The sequence below is a fragment of the Diorhabda carinulata genome, chromosome 3 (assembly GCF_026250575.1).
Source record: "Diorhabda carinulata isolate Delta chromosome 3, icDioCari1.1, whole genome shotgun sequence".
In the NCBI taxonomy this organism is placed as follows: Eukaryota; Metazoa; Arthropoda; class Insecta; order Coleoptera; family Chrysomelidae; genus Diorhabda; species Diorhabda carinulata.
In genome coordinates this window covers 6043101-6063935 of record NC_079462.1, presented here as the reverse complement: position 1 = coordinate 6063935, position 20835 = coordinate 6043101, and the positions used below count along the sequence as shown (strand labels likewise).

Here is a 20835-nt window from a genome sequence, read left to right as displayed (position 1 = left end):
GCTGTCAATCCAGGAAAATGATTAATTATACTTCTGGGACCATCCTCGTAATTATTTTGTGTTTAGTAAATTTCTGAAGCAAACAAAACAAGTAAGATAGAAAGCTTCACCTGGAAATGCCAAACTTTTTCCAATGGATCGATTATCTTAGTTAAATCATTGTAAATGGGACAACTGTAGTAGGGTATTACTCTGAAGCAAATTAATTTATATATCACGTTACTTTCGGTAGAGTAATTTTCAATCCATCTAGTAAGTTTCATCTGTAGGTGTAAATTACTCGTATTTATTGTGGCAAAGTTTCTTATATAACCTCAAACATCATAATATAACAACGAAAAGCAGTCTAATATCTGGCAATAATAACTTGTGCCATACTAAATAATGGATCCTACAGAATTCAAAATAGGTACATCTCCAACTATTATTTAAGGATATTCAGTAACTCATATGTTTCTGTAGGAAACTCAATTCGCTGAATTTATCTTTCACAGCCAACTTTCCCGTTCATTGTCTTCATCTTAATGTCTGAAATTTAATTCATGATATTTAAAATTAGGTAGTTTAATAATGAAGCAAAGTTTATATACTCTGAAAATTTGATAATATAACTCCAAGTAATTTCATTACCATATTCGCATCTCTCGAGTTCTCTCTCAAATCTTATGAATATTCAAACTACTTATCCTAACGGTAATCACTTAGTTGATAAAGTAGTAGAAACCACTTGCGAGAACGCCTCTAAAAAATTTACTCGATTCGTGGCTTCTTGCTGAAATTCACATATGATGTGCCTTGACTATGTCGAACTTCCGCATTGCGTTTGTATGCTAATATGGTTCAAAATTGACAGTTATCGGAGACAGACTACACAAGATGCTTCACTCTACAGTTATATCACTATATTCATCAGATTTATTGTAATGTATTTGAATACTGGGAGTTTTTAGCAGAATTTCCAAACTATGTTACATAAAAACATCGATTAACTTCTTTTTATCATAAATTTTGGTGTCCTTTGCTAGTGGTCCAATCAAGGTAAAGGTAAGCTGTCTACGTTCATATTTTTAATTAATATTCGTTATTGATTAAGCGAGTAAACGGTTTGCATAAATGGACCACACACCACATAAAAATTCCGATATTCGTTTGAATGAGTGTGCACGATTATACAAAGCAGCATTAAGAAGACATTCGGATAAAAGTTGATTTGAAGAACGTATTGAAATTGATGAAGAAAATCTAACGGTATTTCACAGCAAATTTTAAAATGTTCTAACAAAGTATATAAGATTTTTAGAGGAACACATGTTTGGTTTAACTATCCCAGATGTTAGAAGACTTACTTACCAAATTGTCGAGAAAAATAGACTGAAACACAATTTCAATAGAACGTAGAAAATGTCGGGGAAGGCCTGGTGTTGCACCTTCATGAAACGACATAAGGACAAGATTAGCCTTCGACAACCTGAGACAACTTCTTTGAATCGACCTAAATGATTTGAAACCGATAGCATTCAAAACTTTTTTGATATTCATGAGCAAAAAGTAGTAGACACTAATAAGCTTAATGCTGACAAAATGCTGCTGAAATCAGATTCCAAACAGTGCAAAGGGAGAAAAGCAAGTTGAAACATTAACTAGCGATGAAAGAGGTGTTAATACAACAATTATAACCTGTGTAAGTGCAACTTGTCAATTTATTTCGCCAATGATAATATTCAAACTAATGCGCATGAGTGATCAATTGAAAGATGGAGCTTCAGCTGAAAGCTTGTTAGCCGTTTCGGAATCCAGTTACATCAACCGTGAACTATTGCCAAGCCATCTTGGAGGTGCTGTAACCCAGTATCAAGTGAGCCGGCTTATTAAAGAGGCATATGAACGCGCAGCAACCATTAGTGAATTTGTCAATGGATTAAAAGCAAATTATTTCGTACCAGCTGAATCTTTGATCGCCAATATTACCAGTGCTGGATAAAATGATTCTCCAACTTCCAATATGTAATACCCTTCACATCCCAGTTTGCTAAGTCATCCAAGTTAGATGATTTCAAAATTATTTCGAATATTTTATCGCCATTACCCAGGAACAATTTATCCGGTAGAGGCACAGGCGCTTAAGACGCTGTTTTACATTATATTCTTCGTATAAAACTAATTTATAGACACTCCACCAGAAAATAGCTAAAGTAAATACAACTCGTTTTAAACAAAACAAGAAACGTGATGATAAAACAGCACGCAATTATATTGAAGACAGTGAAGAGTCGACTGAATAAGAAGAAGAAGTCATAGTCTTCGACGATTTGAAGAGTTACTATTCAGAATGGAATCATGAAACTTGCACCAACTTGTGCGGAATGTCTGAATTAATCTTCTCTAAACTTATTCAGAATTTAGACAGTTTTTTCTTAAAGTCTTGTTAGTGAAAGCTAGACTTACGGGGGATTTTTTTTTAAATGTTTTTGATCAGTTTTATAGGTATGTTTTACTAAGTTCGTGGTCCAATTAATCATACCGGTTGGTTAAATTTGAACAAATAACTGTTATCATAGAATGATAATTATCTTAAGTTTTGCTATAATTATGTTGATTTTTATTAATCATATGTGAAGCCAAATAAATATAATTCATTTTAATACAATTGTTATATGTGCTATTCTAAAAGAAGTGTTTAAAAACCTCATTTTTCTGAGAATGGTCCAAAATAACTCTCGTAGACTCTCGCCTACATTAAGAAAATTATACTGTAATATAGGTGGTCCATTGGAAGCACTGATTTTTGCTTGACAGTTGACTTATATTTGAATTTATAAGTTTGCTCAAGTCAGGAAAAAACTCAGTTGCAAGTGCTAGAGTTGCAAGTGCTACAAAAAATCAGGAAATTGATTTTACTGGACAAAATAATGACTTTGTTTTAAATTCTTCAGAAAACATCCCTAATATTTTAATTAAGGAAGGAGAAAAAGCCAAAATCTCAGTTATAATTTATAATAACTGCCCACGCAACCATTAAAATTGATTCAATTATTTCAGTTACAAATTCATTCCACTACTAGATTCCTCTTAAAATAAAACGATTCTTCATTTTGTCCAGTTTGCCTCACTGCAACAGTTTTTTAAATTACCACAAAGACTACACAAGTTACTATCCAATTTTCATTAGAGAGTGACACATAATAATGTCTATATAATTACCCATCCATTCGTTTTAAGGTTAGATCTTCCCAAGGATTTTCTGTAGTGTAATTTTATAAAAATTTATTCACATATTATTCATATTTACGTGAAGGATATGATTGAAACACGTCCTTTTTAATGGTATTTTCCACCTACGAGATTCCAAAGCGTTGTTAATTAATGACAGATTTTTCTTGGAACTTTCTTGATGCCAAAACTTCATATTTGTATCGTCATCCGGATATATTTGAGAGCACACACCTTTATCTTGAAATATCATCACTTTTAATGTTCCTGTTAGCTTTCCAATCTAATTAATTGCTTTACATTTTCAACGCAGACTGTTCATCAATGTCAGATTCTCCTCTGTACATTTAAGTGCTGTTTTTATTTCCGATTCGCAATTTTCCAATAGTACTTCTAGATTTTTCAACTCAGGTCACTTATTCTCTTAGTCGTATTCACGTACCGTGTATTTCTATTATTCGTTTGAAATGAAATATGAAAGAACTGTATATTCTCTCATTAATAAATTGATTACAGGCTCCATTCATTTTACAAACTATAATAATTCGCGCGATTCGAGTTCTGGTTTCTATTGATTAATTATGCTCCCCATATTATACCTCTGTCCAGTAGTTATATTGTAATGTATTTCTGGAATATTCTTTTCCAAAAAAACACCAACTCATTGGACAAATTTTGAACATTCGAAGTGTTGTATTAGATATTAGACATGGATGGTTCCGGTTTCTACATGAGTGTATGATGCAGGTGTATTTGTTGTAGAAGTAGCAAATATTTCTGCGGATATTGGATAAAAAGGAATAATTTAAAGAGGATAACAAAATTGGGAAAAAAATGGAATTTGTATATCACTATTTTAATTGTGTACTTTATTTCATGGCCTCAGATTTTCATTACAACCTGGGTTTGAAAGATAATTAAACATGCATGTATATTCTTACTTGAAACCTAATTGAATCAACCTCTAGATGTTAAGAATGAAGATAGATTCATCTGTACTCCTCAAATGGCGAATACTCGGCTAGATCCTTCACCAAAAACTGAAATTAATATTTAGATGGTTTTATAATATTGAAAATCCGATCTTACATATTTTGATATACTGAATTATTACTATTTCACAGTTGTTTATATATTGGGAAGAATGATTTTATTACAATTCTTGAAAATTTTGAATCGTCTTTGATTAGCCGAAAATTGGTTGTTTCTTCTGAAGACACATAAATCTGAAACTCGTTGGTAACCGTGCAATAAATAGCTGTATCGAGTGATAACTAGAATAGATGGAGAAATTATTTTTCTATTAGGGAATGCTTGATTCATCAAAAAGATAATGAAATGATTTAGCTGAGAAAATGTATTTGTGGCATCTTTGCAAAACTAATACATAATACGTTATAATTGAGATTGGTACCTTCACCAAGCATTTTAAAATAATACAAAGTGCTCCATATACATATCCTACAAAAAATTTATGAAATCAACAGAAAGTTAAATTATATTTATACATTTCTCGTTACCTCCTTTTCTGCTAAGTTCGAATATTCTGGAAAAAAAGTTGGAGGAGAGCGACAATTACATGACGAATAGTATGAACATGAAGGGAGAACATAAGAAAATATGAAGTTCCCATAACAGAAGAAATACGGAAAGCTGAAAATGGAAAAGCCTCACGACTGGATAGAATAATGGTGGAATTATTGAAATGCGGAGAATACATGATTCATGGAGGGTTATGTCAGTTAAAAAAGACAATGAGAAGTAGAGTTGTTTTAGTGATAGGCGATATAGATATAGTAGCAAATAATACAAATGTTATTAAAGAAGTTTCGGTAGAATTAATCAAAGAAAACAAAAAAATTAGTATCAAAATTGAAGTTGAGGTGATTACGATTCAGTTAATTCATGATATAAAGACGAGAATATTTTAATTTATCCAGTTATGTAATAATATGCCATTTTTTCTCAACTTTCGATAGACTATAAATAAAAGACCATATAAAACAATAATTTTATTACCAAACGATTGCGGTTACTTTTCGACATAATGACCAAAGAGATTGAGACATTTGTCATATCTGTGGACAAGCTTTTCCGCACCCTCTTCAAAGGAAGTTTCCGCCAATCATGAAGAGTACAAAACAGACCTTGAAACTTCTGGAAATTTTGTAAACAAAGCCTTAATGGTAAATCTGCGGTTTTATTTAATTATTCTGTCAGGTCATCTGAAACGACAGATTTGCGACCTTTGCCCTCTTCATCATGCACATCATTACGGCCATCTTTGAACTTTCGAAACCATTCACGCATGTCCGCTTTCTTCTGGCCGCGTAGCGTTGGCACGGAGCAATCGGAGGTTGAAAAAAAAACGGCCCTCGTACATAATAGGAGTGTATGTATGTGAATGTATATTTTTTAGAAATATAAAGATAGTTGACATCAAAAAGTTATTCAAATGTAATTTTCCATCAAGATTTTGTATTGATGAATTGAATTAAATAGTATGTCAACAGAACAGAGTACCTTATACAGGATTATCAAAGTTAGATAAAATTACAGTGTTAATTTTAATTTCTTGTGTCCATTGGCGTCCATTATTGAGATTATCATGAAACTGGTATATGAATTCATGTATTAACTCAAAATCATAGTGATGCTATAGTTCTAATTAATTGAAATGTATTGAATGTCGTTATTACAAAAAATATTTTGAAACAGGTTATTTTATAACTTACATACATACCCACCATTTTCAATTCTTCCGATTATTGTTAAGTGATTTGAAAAACTGTTATTCTAACAAAGAGAAGTTTGAGATAACTTATTTTTTCTATTCTCAAATGTTATGTTTCACAAAATGGAGGAGGCAATTTAAATTACGGAGTAATTTTGTAGACTTTTATCCAACCTTATATGGTTTATTTTTTTAAATCATTTGGAGAGAATTCATTGATTCTAATCAAGTTGTATTAACCATTTTCAGTCAACTTTATTTGTAACCAAGTTTAGTCAACTAAAAATCAATTGATTGAATTACGTACAAAAGTTCTCAGAAAATTATCGTGATATTCAGTAGACAACGATTCAAAAATAGATTTCCACTAACTGTCAGTATCATAACCTCAACAGGTAGAATACGTGATATCAACTCTCGGATTCTCTCGAGTTTCCCATGAAAATCTAAGCAACTAACCTCAAACCACATGCCGTAGTCAATGACTCAATAAATGCCACATTCTTCGAACGAATAACTTCGTAATCGTGACGCATGAAATAGTATGATCCCCTGGCTATGACATGGCAATCATTTTCTTGGTTTGTACGCCATTCAGAATTACCGTCATTCTCCGGTTTAGAAACAGAAAATGTGCAGCTTTACCGCTCCATTGTTACTCATCACTTGTCATGAGTTTTATTTATTTAACGGTTGATAATGTATCTTTTTTGAGAGAAATTTGAACTTTACTAAAAACGAAGATTTGAAGTTAGCCGAGAATTGAGTATATTGGCAAAGAAAAACATGGATTTGTCTGTTTGTAATTAACGAATACATAAATGAAAATTCAACCATTTCCTCACTATATAATTTATACTAATTACTGAATGTTTATTGTGAGAAATATGATAAGTACATATTCTTTTTCAAAATGAATTTCCTTGAAGTTGAATAGATTTTTCTACGGAACAACTGTTTTTATTCGCTCTCAACAACATTCATTCGGTAATTGAGACAGTTCCGTATCAAAGTTTGATGGTAATTCCTTGAAACGAATCAACCCATTGAATACACGTCTGCACAAATATTTGGTAATAATTTTCTCAGTTAATGAATATCTCCGAGTTTGTGGGAACACACATATTGAATATAAATATTTCCTAAGTAATGTTGGTTGAATACTTAATTTATTCAAAACCAGATCTGAATACCGTCTAGATAAGATATTGAAGTATAAGTAATAAGTGAGACCTTTGAAATGTATGCAATAACATTGATCAATTACACTCGTAAAGGCGATTGAAGCAAAAATCGGAATAAGCCAATAGTCAATATTTCCTACACATTGTACAACATGTTTTGAAGGAATTGAACACAAGTCACTGATGATGATCCAAAGAGAACAGGTTGAGCAAATCAACACACTATTCAAAATTTTTTGGTTGAGTAAAAATCAACATTAAATATTAGTAAGATCATAAAATTTATTTCTCTCGTGAATGAATAAACCTGAGAAAAGGGTACAGGTTTATTCTCACTAAAGGTGAGAAATATTATGAATCAACGTGTTTATTTATACTTATAATATAATATAATAGAAGAAAATTCGCCTAATTACACGGTTAGTTATTTTCTCATTGATTTGATTCTCGCTTCACTTTAAAGAAGCATCTTAGTTGTTGTGATAACATCACTATTGAACCACTTAAAACAAAGTATGAAGATGCTACGTTCAACCAATAATGATCTCTTATACTAGCTCAGACGGACTTGAACCCAAGTATGAAGATGCCATTTTCTACTAATAATCAATTATTACTTCCTATATGAGTAGCTAGACGTCGTCGAGATTTTACTGTTTGACTGTTATCAAAGCCCTCTATCAGCTTCCCTATCCCCTGTTGTTTGTGAAGGTGTGTCGATAAACAAGTTTCCAACCAATATGTCTACAGTTTATTCATGGATATCTTTATAGTAATGTTATTGTTTCAGCAATCCCATCATTTATGATCAATTATTTTCTATCGATCTCACATTTTGCGAATATTTTATCCTATAGTTCTAATATATCCTATCAAATTGGTTGAGTGTCTACGACGATTTTCGTTTCAAATTTACTGTACTTTGCAAAATGCCATTAACTTCATTTCAAATGTTGTATTATATCTTGTCGACTGTTTGAAGTAATAATTTGGTTGTGGTGACTAAGATAGAAAACTCCAATACAATGATAGAATGATTACACCAGCTGAGACGGACTAAATGTTTTAAGATAGTTTGAGATAAAAAACTGTCAGCCCTTCTGCAGCTTTCCTATTTCCTATTGATTCTGCAAGCATGTCGTTAAAAACTTTTCAACCATCATTTATTCATGAATATCTATTTATTAAAGTTATTGCTGCGAAAAAACCCACCATATATGATCAATTATTAACCGTCGATTCTGTCTTTAGCGAAGATTCCATCTTATAGTTCTTAAGTTTCTTAGTTCTTAGTTTTCCGTTGGGTACATCAAGGATCTCAAAATAACAAAGTTTAAAAATAAGTGGAATGATTGGATCGTTGATCGGTATTTTATAGAGATCCAATATATGGATTTTTCGGGGAGAGTCCGAATGATCAGTTGACAGGTCTCAAAGACAAGACCGAGCTATCAATAAGAAGTGAACCAATGGCACCGACTATGAGAAGAAAGTTGTGAGACTAATTCAGACGATTTTTCAAAAGTTTTTTCATAAATTTCATTAGAAGAGTTTTTGATGCTGTCTTAAGAAAACTACAACCGCTTCCAGAAAAAGGAGAATTCAATTATGCAGATCTTAAAATTGGAGGGATCAGCATTATTGTGGAAAACTATGAAGAAAACTCGCCTGATGGATTACAAAGAAGTTTCACTAAATATTTGGTGAAATTTTGGAAGAACGAGGTCCACATTTATTGAGAATTTATAGGCCGTATACAACACAATATTTTTCAAAATTGCACAGGGTGCACCGCTTTATCTAAATGGTTAGTATCGAGCAGAGAATATCAAGACAAGAGTCCAGTGCTTGCGACCAATACAGAAGATGTTAATCAGAAGAACACCAAATATTGAAATGAAATTAATTCGCCACCAAATTTTTCCTATGCAAGCTCAATGAATAGAAACGTCTAGGTACGCATAATATGTTGATAACAATGACATTTCAATTGGTATTTTGAATTTGAAAAAAGGAGGCATTTTACATATATAAATCATTGGTCATTCTCCTAGTCTCTCAAACCATAGGTAGTTGAGCAATGAACATCATCTCAACAACAGAAAAAACGTTGCCTTATACTACCAATATAACTCAATCTCAACGACACATAACAATTTTTCACAAATCACTTACAATAATTCTACCCCAAATATCAATAGAGCATTAATTATTTATTAATATTGATCCTTTCATCATGCAAGAAATAGTATTCGAGTAATCGAGAATAATCGGTTATTTTTCACTCCTAATCCTCAAAAAACTAATCTAGCTGGGTTCTTGTGATGTTTCACTGAAATTTACAGATTATTTACAATACTGGTGTGAAAGTATAACTGATTTTATTGGCCCTTACTTCTTGAATGTTGTACTTAGGTTACTCTTTACAAGTTTCAGCCACTGTGTCGCTAATGTCGTTGTGTTTTCCATAAACCCAGTAATAAGGTTTCATTTACTATATAACAAAATTGGTTTTATGTCACAAGATAACTAGTCCTACACTAGATTATTGTTGAGAGGTAAATTGAATTTTCCAAGAAAACAATTTTACAAATGGAAAGAAATATCTTTCTAATGTCTTTCTAATTTTGGAAGCTGTCTAGAATTGATTTTGTGAGACAAAGAATTAGAAATGGGTTAATTCAGTGACGTACTTGAATAGTTTTCTCATGGTGACAATACGAAAATAAAAGAATCAGTTTTGAAATATTAGATACTGAAAATAGAATAACGGAAGTAGGTTCATTTCATTTCAAAGATATATTGATAAGATCTTAACAATGTGAACTAATAACAGAAAGAAAATCTCAAAAATGAGTAAAATTCATCAATAAACTCGATGGATTACACTATTTGTAGTTCACCTGCAAATAGTTCGAATGGAAAAGAAATATGAGAAGTATGGATAATTTTTAGATCTGATATTTTGTAAAAGTTGAAGAGACATACAAGGAAAATTATTTAAAATAAAAACTGGAACGCACTGCTTCTCTAGACATGATAATATTAATTATCATTATACTACTATACCTTCCGTATTCAATTAATAGTTTATAGGAGATAGACATTGGAATTTCTACTAAATTGGAACGATTGATTAGGAATTTATTCGAAATTTATCCTCAGAAGTAACTTTTCTCGATAAATAGTTACTTTACCCAAATGTCGAAGCATTAAGTAAGAATTTTCGCTTCATATATGATTCTGTCCTTTATAAAATATATATATCGCACATTCCAAGAAATTTCTTGAAAAAATCCTTTATCTTAACTTTCTCTATACGAAGTGGAAATTACTTTCAGAGCCTCCTGAATCGCCGAGAAGTTGTCTTGTTAGAAACGCGACACATGGAGAGGGTCTGGAAGTGTCATGTATCGCAGGCAAAGATGGCGGATTACACCAAAGTTTTGTCCTGGAAGTTTCTGATGTTTCCGTGCCCTCCAGTCCTCCAGGTGTTACCACGCTCAGTGATCAAGGTTAGTATCATCAACTAATTCGGTATTTCCACATAATGGGAAAGTGTGAAATAGCAGTAATCGATTATTATTGCTCTAAAATTATTAGCTTTATATTTCCCATCAATAATATTTGGAATCAAATTTTATATAAATAAAAAGAAATTGGGGGGTTGCATGAGATATAACATTTGAATAATTATGAAATGACAGAAGAATGTGAATAATTTATTTGAAGGAGAGCTATGATAATTGAACTTCAAATGAATTTAAATAATAGATTCAATTTCCAGCAATACATAGATGAAAGATATTTGAGAGTTAGTTCCTGATTTGACTAATTTTCTATACAAAATTAAATATAATCGAAACTTATTTGTACCGATAACTTTCAAAATAGAACAGCGTATCTTCTTATTTCTCAAGTTTCACTCCAAACGCCACTGGAAACATGCTGTTTGATTTGTTTTTTCTGTCCTACTAAAGTTGCAAATTCAGAGTTTGGAAGTTAAAGAAGTGCTCTCGTTTTATTATTTTTGTATCCGCCTTATCTGATGAAAAATAAATATTTTACTTCTTTTAAAAACCCGACTTTCATTGGATAGGAAAAGTTATATTTTGTTTCATGTGAATCAGTATCACAACTTCACAAAAGAGTTGTCTTTGTCCTGAAATTTATTTTATGATTTCGCTATCCATTATTATCGAGAAATTCATTTAAAAGCTCACTTCTGTAATAATCTTTTTACCATATTAAAAAAATGTTTTCATATGTGTTATTTTTGCTTGGTTAATTCGACTACAAGACGTGAACGAAAAATTTCGAGGCCCACCAAATATTCCCACTTAAATCAACCCTTTTATCCTAATCATGCTTATATCATAAGAAAAGAGAATTTTGAAGATGGAAAGTTTGTGACAAAATCGCATTTTTCAGCTTGAATGATTAAGTTTGTTATTGCAACGACATACAATAGATATTTCAAATAACGATTATTCGTGAGAACTCGAAGGAAAGCTCACATTCAAATTATTATGAAAATGTGATGTAATGAAAAGTTTAGAGTTGGATTTACCAAAAATAATGGCGAAGAGTTTCCAAAATTATTCAATTAAAATGAATACAAAAATCATTTTATGGAGGGTAGTTCCATTTTAGGAAATAAGAAAGCTGAAAATGAGTACGAGAAGTGATAACATGCCTGGAAGCTTCTCCATATAATGTCTACAAAAGTATTTACTATCAAATTGTGTGAATGTGAATAAATTTGGGAACAAATCAGAAACACAGTGAACACGGTCTCAACAAGAGATCACGTAATTCGAACATCTTTATAACCAGGGCCAATACAAAAACATTTCGGTCGAATATGTTAAATTCAAATTAAAAAAATTCAAATTAACGCAAAAGTGATAAAACTTACTGTGTAACACTTCCACACTATTTGGTAGTTTTTCACCCTTTCACTATATTGTCTAGACAAGTTGGTGAAATTTGTTTCATGTAATTGGGAGCATATGGAATTGGTTCATTCTCTTTCATGTTCCAATTCTCCAGATAATTAATCTTTACAAGATCATTTCTGGGTAATTCTGCAGTTTCCTTCCAAGCCAGCTTCCAAACGAAGTCTGTTGAAGAATGAGAATTAAAGATGAGATCCAGCTAATGGATGTCAATCCTACTCGATGAGCAGCATTTATAACAGGCATTTTGGCCAAGAAAAAATTATTTGAAGCACTTAAAAAAGGTTTCCGATGATACCTGTTGCTCATGAGAAGAGGCAGCTAATAAGAACTTTTTTAATGCGAAGCTGCTTATGGAAAAAAGCTGTAACAACTCAACTCATAATTATTAAAATGAAAACAAGTAATGGTCGTACCATAGAAGGTAGTCTGGCTCAATGGAACCTCCCTACCTGAATCGGTAACAGTTCGTTATCAAGGTCAATATGTTCACGATATCTGAATGGCTCTATCCAGATAATGTTCGATGTGTTGGTTCGGAAACAATGATACAAATTAAAGAGTACTCTGTGTGTATATAAAAGCTTACTTTAATCCAAATTTTGGTTTTGTGTGAGTAGACTAATTTTCCGTAACATTTTTTTTGTAGTTGCGTGGTAGTTTATAGACACTTTTTTGTAGGTGATCTACCACCTCCAAAATATCGTGTTCTAGGGGAACGACCGGTTTTCCGCCTCCACAGTCTTCAACCAGGTAAAAACTACCAAGTAACGGTTTATGCTGAAAATGCCAAAGGAAAAAGTTATCCTCCTGTGATATTACCAAATATTAAAGTAGAAAATCAACTATCATCGGATCAGTTCAATGCAGACGGTGAGTATTCCATTGGATTAATTGAATTTTCAGTTGAATATCGTCCAATTTTGCTCCACATAGATAAAAAAATCCATGAAGTGATCAACATTAGGACCAGATAATTTTTATACGAGACAAACTCAGATTATATTCAGCTCATTTCATCTTGTAACGAGTCCCTAATGACTTTTTGTGTAGATCTAACGTAAATTTCCTTTGACTAAGTTGAACGAGCAAATTTTACAGTTTCGTTACACACTGTATTCAGTCGTCGTTAACGCTTTGATGATCCTACTGCTTCCTAATGTCGAAATCGCGTGGAAATGCCTCCGAATACTGAAAATAGGTGAATTCGGAGTCACAATCGGTAGGTCGGTAGTGAAAAGGTTTATTTAATTAAGGGCGGCAGTAACAGTAACTAAATACGCGTTCTGCATGTCTTGAATTTCATCTACAAATTGAACTATATACGTTGTTTCACGCTGAATCTCAACACTGGAGGGTCGCATATTTTCTTATCTAATAACTGTAATGAGAGGGTTTGAATGATATGTTATTTGATAATGGGGTTAATGAACATGTACTACTATTTTCGTTGGTACTATAGAAATTCAGGGACTATTCATGTATCGTTTATTGGTAGAGTTAAAGTAAATGATAGAATTCAAATTGAGAAATGCCAAGAAATGGAACATCGCTTATATTAAATTTGACTTTAACTTCTGTAATATCAAGTGAGTATGAACTACTTAAATTGGTAAATTAAGTATTTCGTTGCTGCTGGATTACGACTATTAGCATGTTCATAATATTTGACTGAGTTCTTGGATAATGTCATTCTTCAATATCATTCCCGTTTTTCTCTTCTGTACTAAAGATGTCGCTTTCAGTTAATAGAGAAGTGAAATATGTTGTTAATGCTATTTTCACAACTTCTATATGGAATAGGAGCATTCGAGGATATTATTCTCAATATTCGAGGATGATCGAAAATCGTTATGATTTTCAGTAGTTTCACGTCGACCTTGTGCGCCACTGATGCCACAAGTTTTTTTATTATCTCGAGGCTTGGATGTGGTTCGCGAACCTAATATGAACAGTCTTGAAGTTAGGTTAGTTTATACTATTACAGTCTTGAATTTATTCCGGGCTCATCTCTATTTAGAGGTAGATCATTTGGATCATTTGGACCATTTTCATGTTTTCTATGAAACTCCCGTTTTGATCTCTCATTAGATTTTCACAGAATTCCATTCTTTTGATGTTGTTATCGCGAAATATTTCCAGTTTTTACTCTAAACCAATAGTAAATATTCCAGTTTTATCATTTATTTTAACTTGAGGAGCTATTAATTTACTTGAACAAGACTAAACAATTTCAATTACATATATAGTGAATTATGTTTTTGAAATAAGTGAACCCAAAAAACCATATCTAAGTTTATAATTGATCGTGCAGTTCAATGGAAAATTACACTGGTGGATTAGTGAAAGTGGGTTGGCTAAAGGGTTTAACATTGATTGCTTACGTGCCGTAGGCTTTCTCCAGTACAATATCTTTTTTGCAAATTGCAAATTAAAATCTAACCATTTATTCGTTTACGACATAAAACATAGATTTAAGTATTTGACACAAATACGAAACAAACGAGACAGAAATTAAAATTTTAAGTTAATTTCTATGCATGAGCAAAACCAGGCTACAAACGAACATGGAAACACACTTATCAAAATTGATTAAATAAAATTTTAAATATAATTTCAAACATAATAGTCCGGAGAAGTGAGATCAAAAAATCAACCTAACGTCAACATTTCCCCATAGGGAATATTATGTTTCCATTAAAAACCTATCAACATATCATTCAAAATGATGGCTTCGTAAACCAACTTCATTCTTTTGTTCAATCGCTGTTAATTTTATGATTTTTAACCTTCTATTAGGCGCGCGGGTATTTCTAACGTATTTGGTCGCGTTGTATCTAGCAGATACATATATCAAATAAATTTTTTTTTGTTATTATTATTTTCAATATATTAATACAGCAAATTTTATATGAATACTTCTTTTCTCCACTTTTAATTTAACATTTTTGCAAGTAAAAAAAATAATTATTTTATATGTAAAATGTGTAAAATTTTTAATAGGCTATCGCCAGAACTAGGTTTAAAGTTACATTATTTATTCAAAATATTTTACAAACTTATAAAATTAATCAATTTCTTTATTATAACATTTATTACAAATCATATTTGTATGGAGTTTAATACATAAATTTTTACATTTTTTACAACAAAATGTAGACACTGACGTTTTCTTATTTTCTACATAGCATGGTTCGCATCGCTTTCTTTTACTTGGTCCAGGTGTTGCCTCTTGAACTTCTTGTTGTGCTTCCAAGGTTTTGTAATTTTTGAGCAAATCTTTGGTTTGTCGTGGAAGACTTTTTATTTGGTCCCTCACTTTTAGTTGTTCGTCTAGCAAGGCTAGTCCTAATTTTTTCAAATATTCTCTTCTTGTGATAAACGTATATTTGTTTCCAAGAAATATCACCCGCGAGTTGATTCCAGCTACGTTCAGTAAATGGTAAAAAATTACCATAGGCCACCTCTTAGTTGATCTAGCAACATTATAAGTAGCGCAAAGCTTGTCGACCACATCAACGCCGGATTTTGTGTTGTTATAAAATGATATTATTTCTGACTTTTTTGAAGCATCTTCTCCCACTTCGTTCGACGCCACATGCAAACTGGAAATAAGGACTACGGTTTTTCCTTTTTTCGGGACATATGAAATTAACGTTTCATTTTTTGTATATCCAAATAAACAAATAAACACTTAAAAACAATAAAATTTACGTTTGAATAATTACAAAACGTCAAAATGAACGAGAACTTATCCCAACTAAATCTGAATATAAACTGCCGCTTTTGGTCGCGCTTTATCTAGCAGATACAAATCCGGCGGTCGAACGGGTTTAGGGTGACCAAGGGTTGTGAAAGTGAAATCAGCCGATTGTACTTCTAGGAAAGGCTTCGAGATACATCTGCCGAGAAATACTGCAAATCTCCATTTCCTAGAGCTATTACATAAATAAATATTTAGCAAAAAGTTAGCCATGTATCTCGTAGATACACGCGCGACTAATGGAAGGTTAACAATAGGCTTGTTTCCTCTAAGGATAACCTAGCCTATTAACTGAAAAGGACAGATTTAGAGTTGTAATTCAACAGACATTATGAAAAAAGTTTTCAAAACTTCATATGCATAGTTTCCAACGCTCAAACTAAAAGTAGTGAGTTTTTTTCTTAGGATTTTCCATTGAAGAAAATGTTTTAGAAGCCGATATAACGAAATCAACTTCCGTTAGGTACCTACATAATACTAGAAGACTTTCTGTTTTATGATTGATACGTTAGTTTATTAAATCAAATCTGTTAATGGGCTCAATTTTTTATTGTTCTTGCACCACTGACTATGTATGAAAAGGCCAGCTATTGTTATCGCGCAACAAAATGGCGATTAAAAAAATGATCCGATTGATAGGTTTTATCAGTTCAAGAGTTGAAGAAAATGTGGATGGACTTTTAGAAGTTTTTCTCATATTATCCATAAAACTACAACTTTCATCAGTTGGCTTCTGATCTCACACCTCCCTTCATTTCTTTAGAATCGTTCAGATTCCTATCATTAGCATAAGATAGGGAAAATATCATCCTTATGGATAGTTTTGAACGTCATTGCTCGTATAGTAGTGTGTAATCTACCCCTAGTAGATGTAAAAAATGATAACTTGGTTGATGATTTCTTCTAACTTCATTCAAATCTTGCCCTGTTTTCGCCAATAACAAATACTCGCAACTGTATAATTAACAGAATGAGACTCATTAGGGATCGAGAGAATCATTTCCTTGCAAATAACGAGAAACTCGACCGGCAAACTTTTTTAAATTAAAAACCAACTCTTTTTAATAAGATAAAATCAATATTTGCGTAAATATAATTATGAAAAAAAAATTCAGACCGACTTGTGAGGAAAATTATACAAAATTGCTTGAGGCTACTAAATTGTAATTTTAAACGAAAGAAATTTTAATCTTGAAAAATCGGTTTTACTGGAAAAGAGACAAATGCAATTGAATTTATCATACATGGAAAACAGTTTTTTGAGACCTACTAAATGTTTCCCTTTATACCGCAACATTCCAGTTAAGTTTACGCCCAAATTCCCATGTTATTTATTTGAATTTAATTTTTAGAGAAGTGTCCAGAGTAAATAACCAGAATTTATTAGATAATCATAAGTTAATCTACTTTCAAATAAAAATTACAAAGGTGTCTGCCTGGCCAAATTATATCAGTCGTCAAAACTTGGATTAAAATAAACTAACTAATTAACCATAGTAGGGGTAACTTTCCGTAGTTTTTAAATATTTCTAAGCAGTAATTTTGTTGAGAAACAGAAAAAACAAGATGTGATAAACTACATGTTTTGTTTGATATTGAGTGCAAAGTTTTCGAATGTTTCATGGGGTTCATTTCCATTTATTGGTGGAGGCTGAAAATGTAGCCCAATTAAGTTGTGTCCTTCAATACCAATCCACTGCAAAAATATCTTGAAGATGGTGCTCTATTATCTTATGGAGATTCTTATTCGCCCATACGTGATAATCGTGGTAATTCAAGATAGATATTCTTGAAAAATGTCCGTTAACAATACATTACTTAAAGGATTATTCGCTACACAGATGAATGGCTGATATTTAGGATGTTGGCAATTTTTCTAGGGCTTGTTTCCGGATGTACATCAATTTCATCTTAAATTGCTTGTTTCGCTATTACATTTGTAACTATCCGGAAACGACCAGTGTTTGTTGAATTTCTTTTTAAGATTCCAATGCAAATACGGAATAATGAGGCGTTATTCGTTGCGGTTAGTTGTCAGCTTGTCAAGAAGTACCATTCACCATACCAAACACAAAATGCATGCCGGTTTCTATACATGTCACGTTACACAAATACGTTGAAATAATAACCTACAATCTTAAAAGTGAACTTCGATTGGTGACTATCAACAACAGTTTTTCACACAAACCTTCTACAATTTGAATAATCATAAGTCGAGGTAACAAAAACTTGGTAATTAAAAACAAAGTAGAGGTGGTTATTTCCAACATTTATTTTGAATCGTATTACATTTTACATACAATTATAAATTATGGTGTTTATCAGTTTTCTCTGCAGCTATTGGTTTTGGGAAAAGAATTGAGAATGAAAAATTTCAAATAAAACGAGTTGAAACTTCATTTTCAATACAAGTTTTGATATGAAATAAAATAAGGGATGCAGATTTCTCCCCCGTAAAATGTAACAGGAATATTGAAAAATTACTCATAGTTAGTCCTTTACGAGTGCACGAACATTTTAAAAAAAATTCAATTTTAGTCACCACCTTTCAAGAGTGATATCTCGGAAAAGGATGGTCTGAGGAAATTTTGTTATAGAAAAGACCCATCTTAATTTGACTTTTGTCGCATGAAATTAGAAACATCTTGTATGTGATCAAATATATATAAGAAACGTTCCTACACAATACAGTGTGTTGATAAACCCAAGACATTGAGTATTATCTTAAACCTCGCTGAATCCTACTTACCTTATTATGATGTTATCTGAAGTACATACATATAATATTATAGTGACGCATACGTATTCATAACAGTTAAATTGAGCTTCTTGTATCGTACTAAAACATCGATCCATGTTCCATTCAACGATAATACAAATAAACGATTAATAGTATTAGCACAAGATGCAAATTTCCACAAGTTACAGTATCTATTAGAATATTGTTATGTTCTGTTCAAGTTTAATATATTGGTTGAATGCAAATGCATTTGGTATTTCCCAATATCTTTAAATTGAATTAATTGTGGGGGTAATGGAATCAAAATAGCAGAATCGTTGATTATAACCTCAAGCGAGCTCAATTTGAACGATGTTCTCAATTTATGAGCGCATTATTTTGTGTTTAGTGGTGAGGATAAAGGATCTCTTGAGCGAAATTAACGTGGCTTTTGGTATATTACCTTACTAGTAGATTATTCCATTTGAGAAAATTCGAGTTCACGTATATTGACAATAGTGAAAATGAAGATATTAGAAAGTAATAAGCAAACATTGTATTAATTGAATAACTTCAAAAATATAATCATCTTGTTCTAGGATAATTTTAGGTAGACTACAGGTAGTAAAAGTATTATAGATATTTTTGTTTACTAAATATTTCCATTAATCTTACTCAAATTGTTTTGACGAGTTCATAAGAGTAATTCTCAGATATCTATCATATTCCCGATTCAAACTTCTTAAAAATTGAAAAATCTTCTAAATTTGTGTTGTGGATACCATTATTCCCTCCCAACCTAACGTAACCTAACTCAACCTAACCTAACCTAACTTTTTTTTTGGTGTGGGTGGGGAAAAATCTTCGAAAGACGCCTGGAAAGATGTCCCAGGTGTGCTGGATTCGTCCGCTAACCGGACGCTTACCTGCTAAAAACCCATCCTCTTCTTCATCGACGCATGTGGAACCGTTCTTAGAGAATATCGCGTCACTTCTTTTCCTTAAAAATAAACTATAAATCATATATATAAATAAATATATGAATAAATATATAAATAAATAATAATTATTATCCAATTATTAAAATTGTATTAACTAAACATTATATACACCAAAAGGGTGTATAAATTGAAAGAGTTAAAAGTCTAAAAACTTGTATAAATAAAAGGACGGATAAAATGAATAAATAAGTAATTAAATTACAACGGCACATACATGTTAAAAACCCAATATATTATTCGTCACGCTTTCATTCTTTTCCCTCTTTAGCCCTTATTATTCCCGTAACAATATCTATAACCCGGTCGTAAACCTTCTTGTCTCTAATGGTAGCGGTCATCACGTTTTCACATTCCAGGGTGCCACCTTCTAATATCTTTTTTAATTCGTTCTGTTTCTGCCGGTGGACTCGGCACTCTAGCACCACGTGACGTGGGTCCTCCGTCACACCGCAGCTGGGGCATAGGTGTGTATTTTCTATAAGACCCATGCTCCGTTAGAAATTAAGTAAAGAAGTAGTTGGTTCTGCGGTGTGCGCACTTGTACCACTTCGTCACGTCCGATATTAACGTCCTCGTCCACACGTGATTTTTCTTTTCTCTTCCTTAATTTTTTCAATTGTTTTCATTTCTCGGTCAGTTTGGACTCTCTCGTATATTCTGACACCAGAGGTTCGACCAGTATGTGAATGGGTATCACACACGCGATGATCAGCAGGGCTATTCCGGAAACTGTTCTATATGCGCTGCAGACCCGAAGCAGCGGCTATCGTTGCGTCATAGTATACAAATTTTCATATTTTTGGATTTTCATGACTTCCGCCCATACTGGTGCCCCGTAGAGGAGTATAGAGTGGATTATCTCCAGCAACACCCTCCTCTTTTGACTACCGGGGACTCCTATATTTGGTAGTATTTTTTGAAGGGCGGAAGTCCTCTCCTCCGCTTCTCTTACCGCCGCTTCCACGTGTTTAGAGAAGGTCAGCCTATTATCAAAGGTTACGGCCAAGTATTTTACTGTTTTTTGGGAATTAATAATTTGGCCGCCGAGATCAAATTGAATTTTATCCCGGGATGCTCTAGGTCCTCGTAGTACTATTATTTCCGTCTTTTCTACTGCTATTTGTCGGTCCATCTTCTCTATCCAGCTTTTCACTCTTTTCATGTTTTCTTTTACTATATCTGTGATAGCCAGGTCGTCAGAGTATGCGATCGGTCTGGCACCGCCCTCTAGTTCATTCCAGCACCAACCCCTGGGGTACTCGTGCG

General features: G+C 32.5%; 1 protein-coding gene across 2 annotated transcripts in view; it reads left to right on the top strand.

Moving 5' to 3' along the window:
- LOC130891618 (hemicentin-2) overlaps window positions 1-20835 on the top strand; it is a 173904-nt gene that overhangs the window by 127229 nt on the left and 25840 nt on the right. The window contains exons 11-12 of one of the 2 annotated variants that reach the window (XM_057796458.1): window positions 10470-10643; window positions 12768-12959. In XM_057796458.1, the coding sequence (XP_057652441.1) occupies window positions 10470-10643; window positions 12768-12959 (366 nt within the window). The remainder of the gene's footprint in view (window positions 1-10469; window positions 10644-12767; window positions 12960-20835) is intronic. The other variant, XM_057796459.1, reaches the window with a different exon arrangement.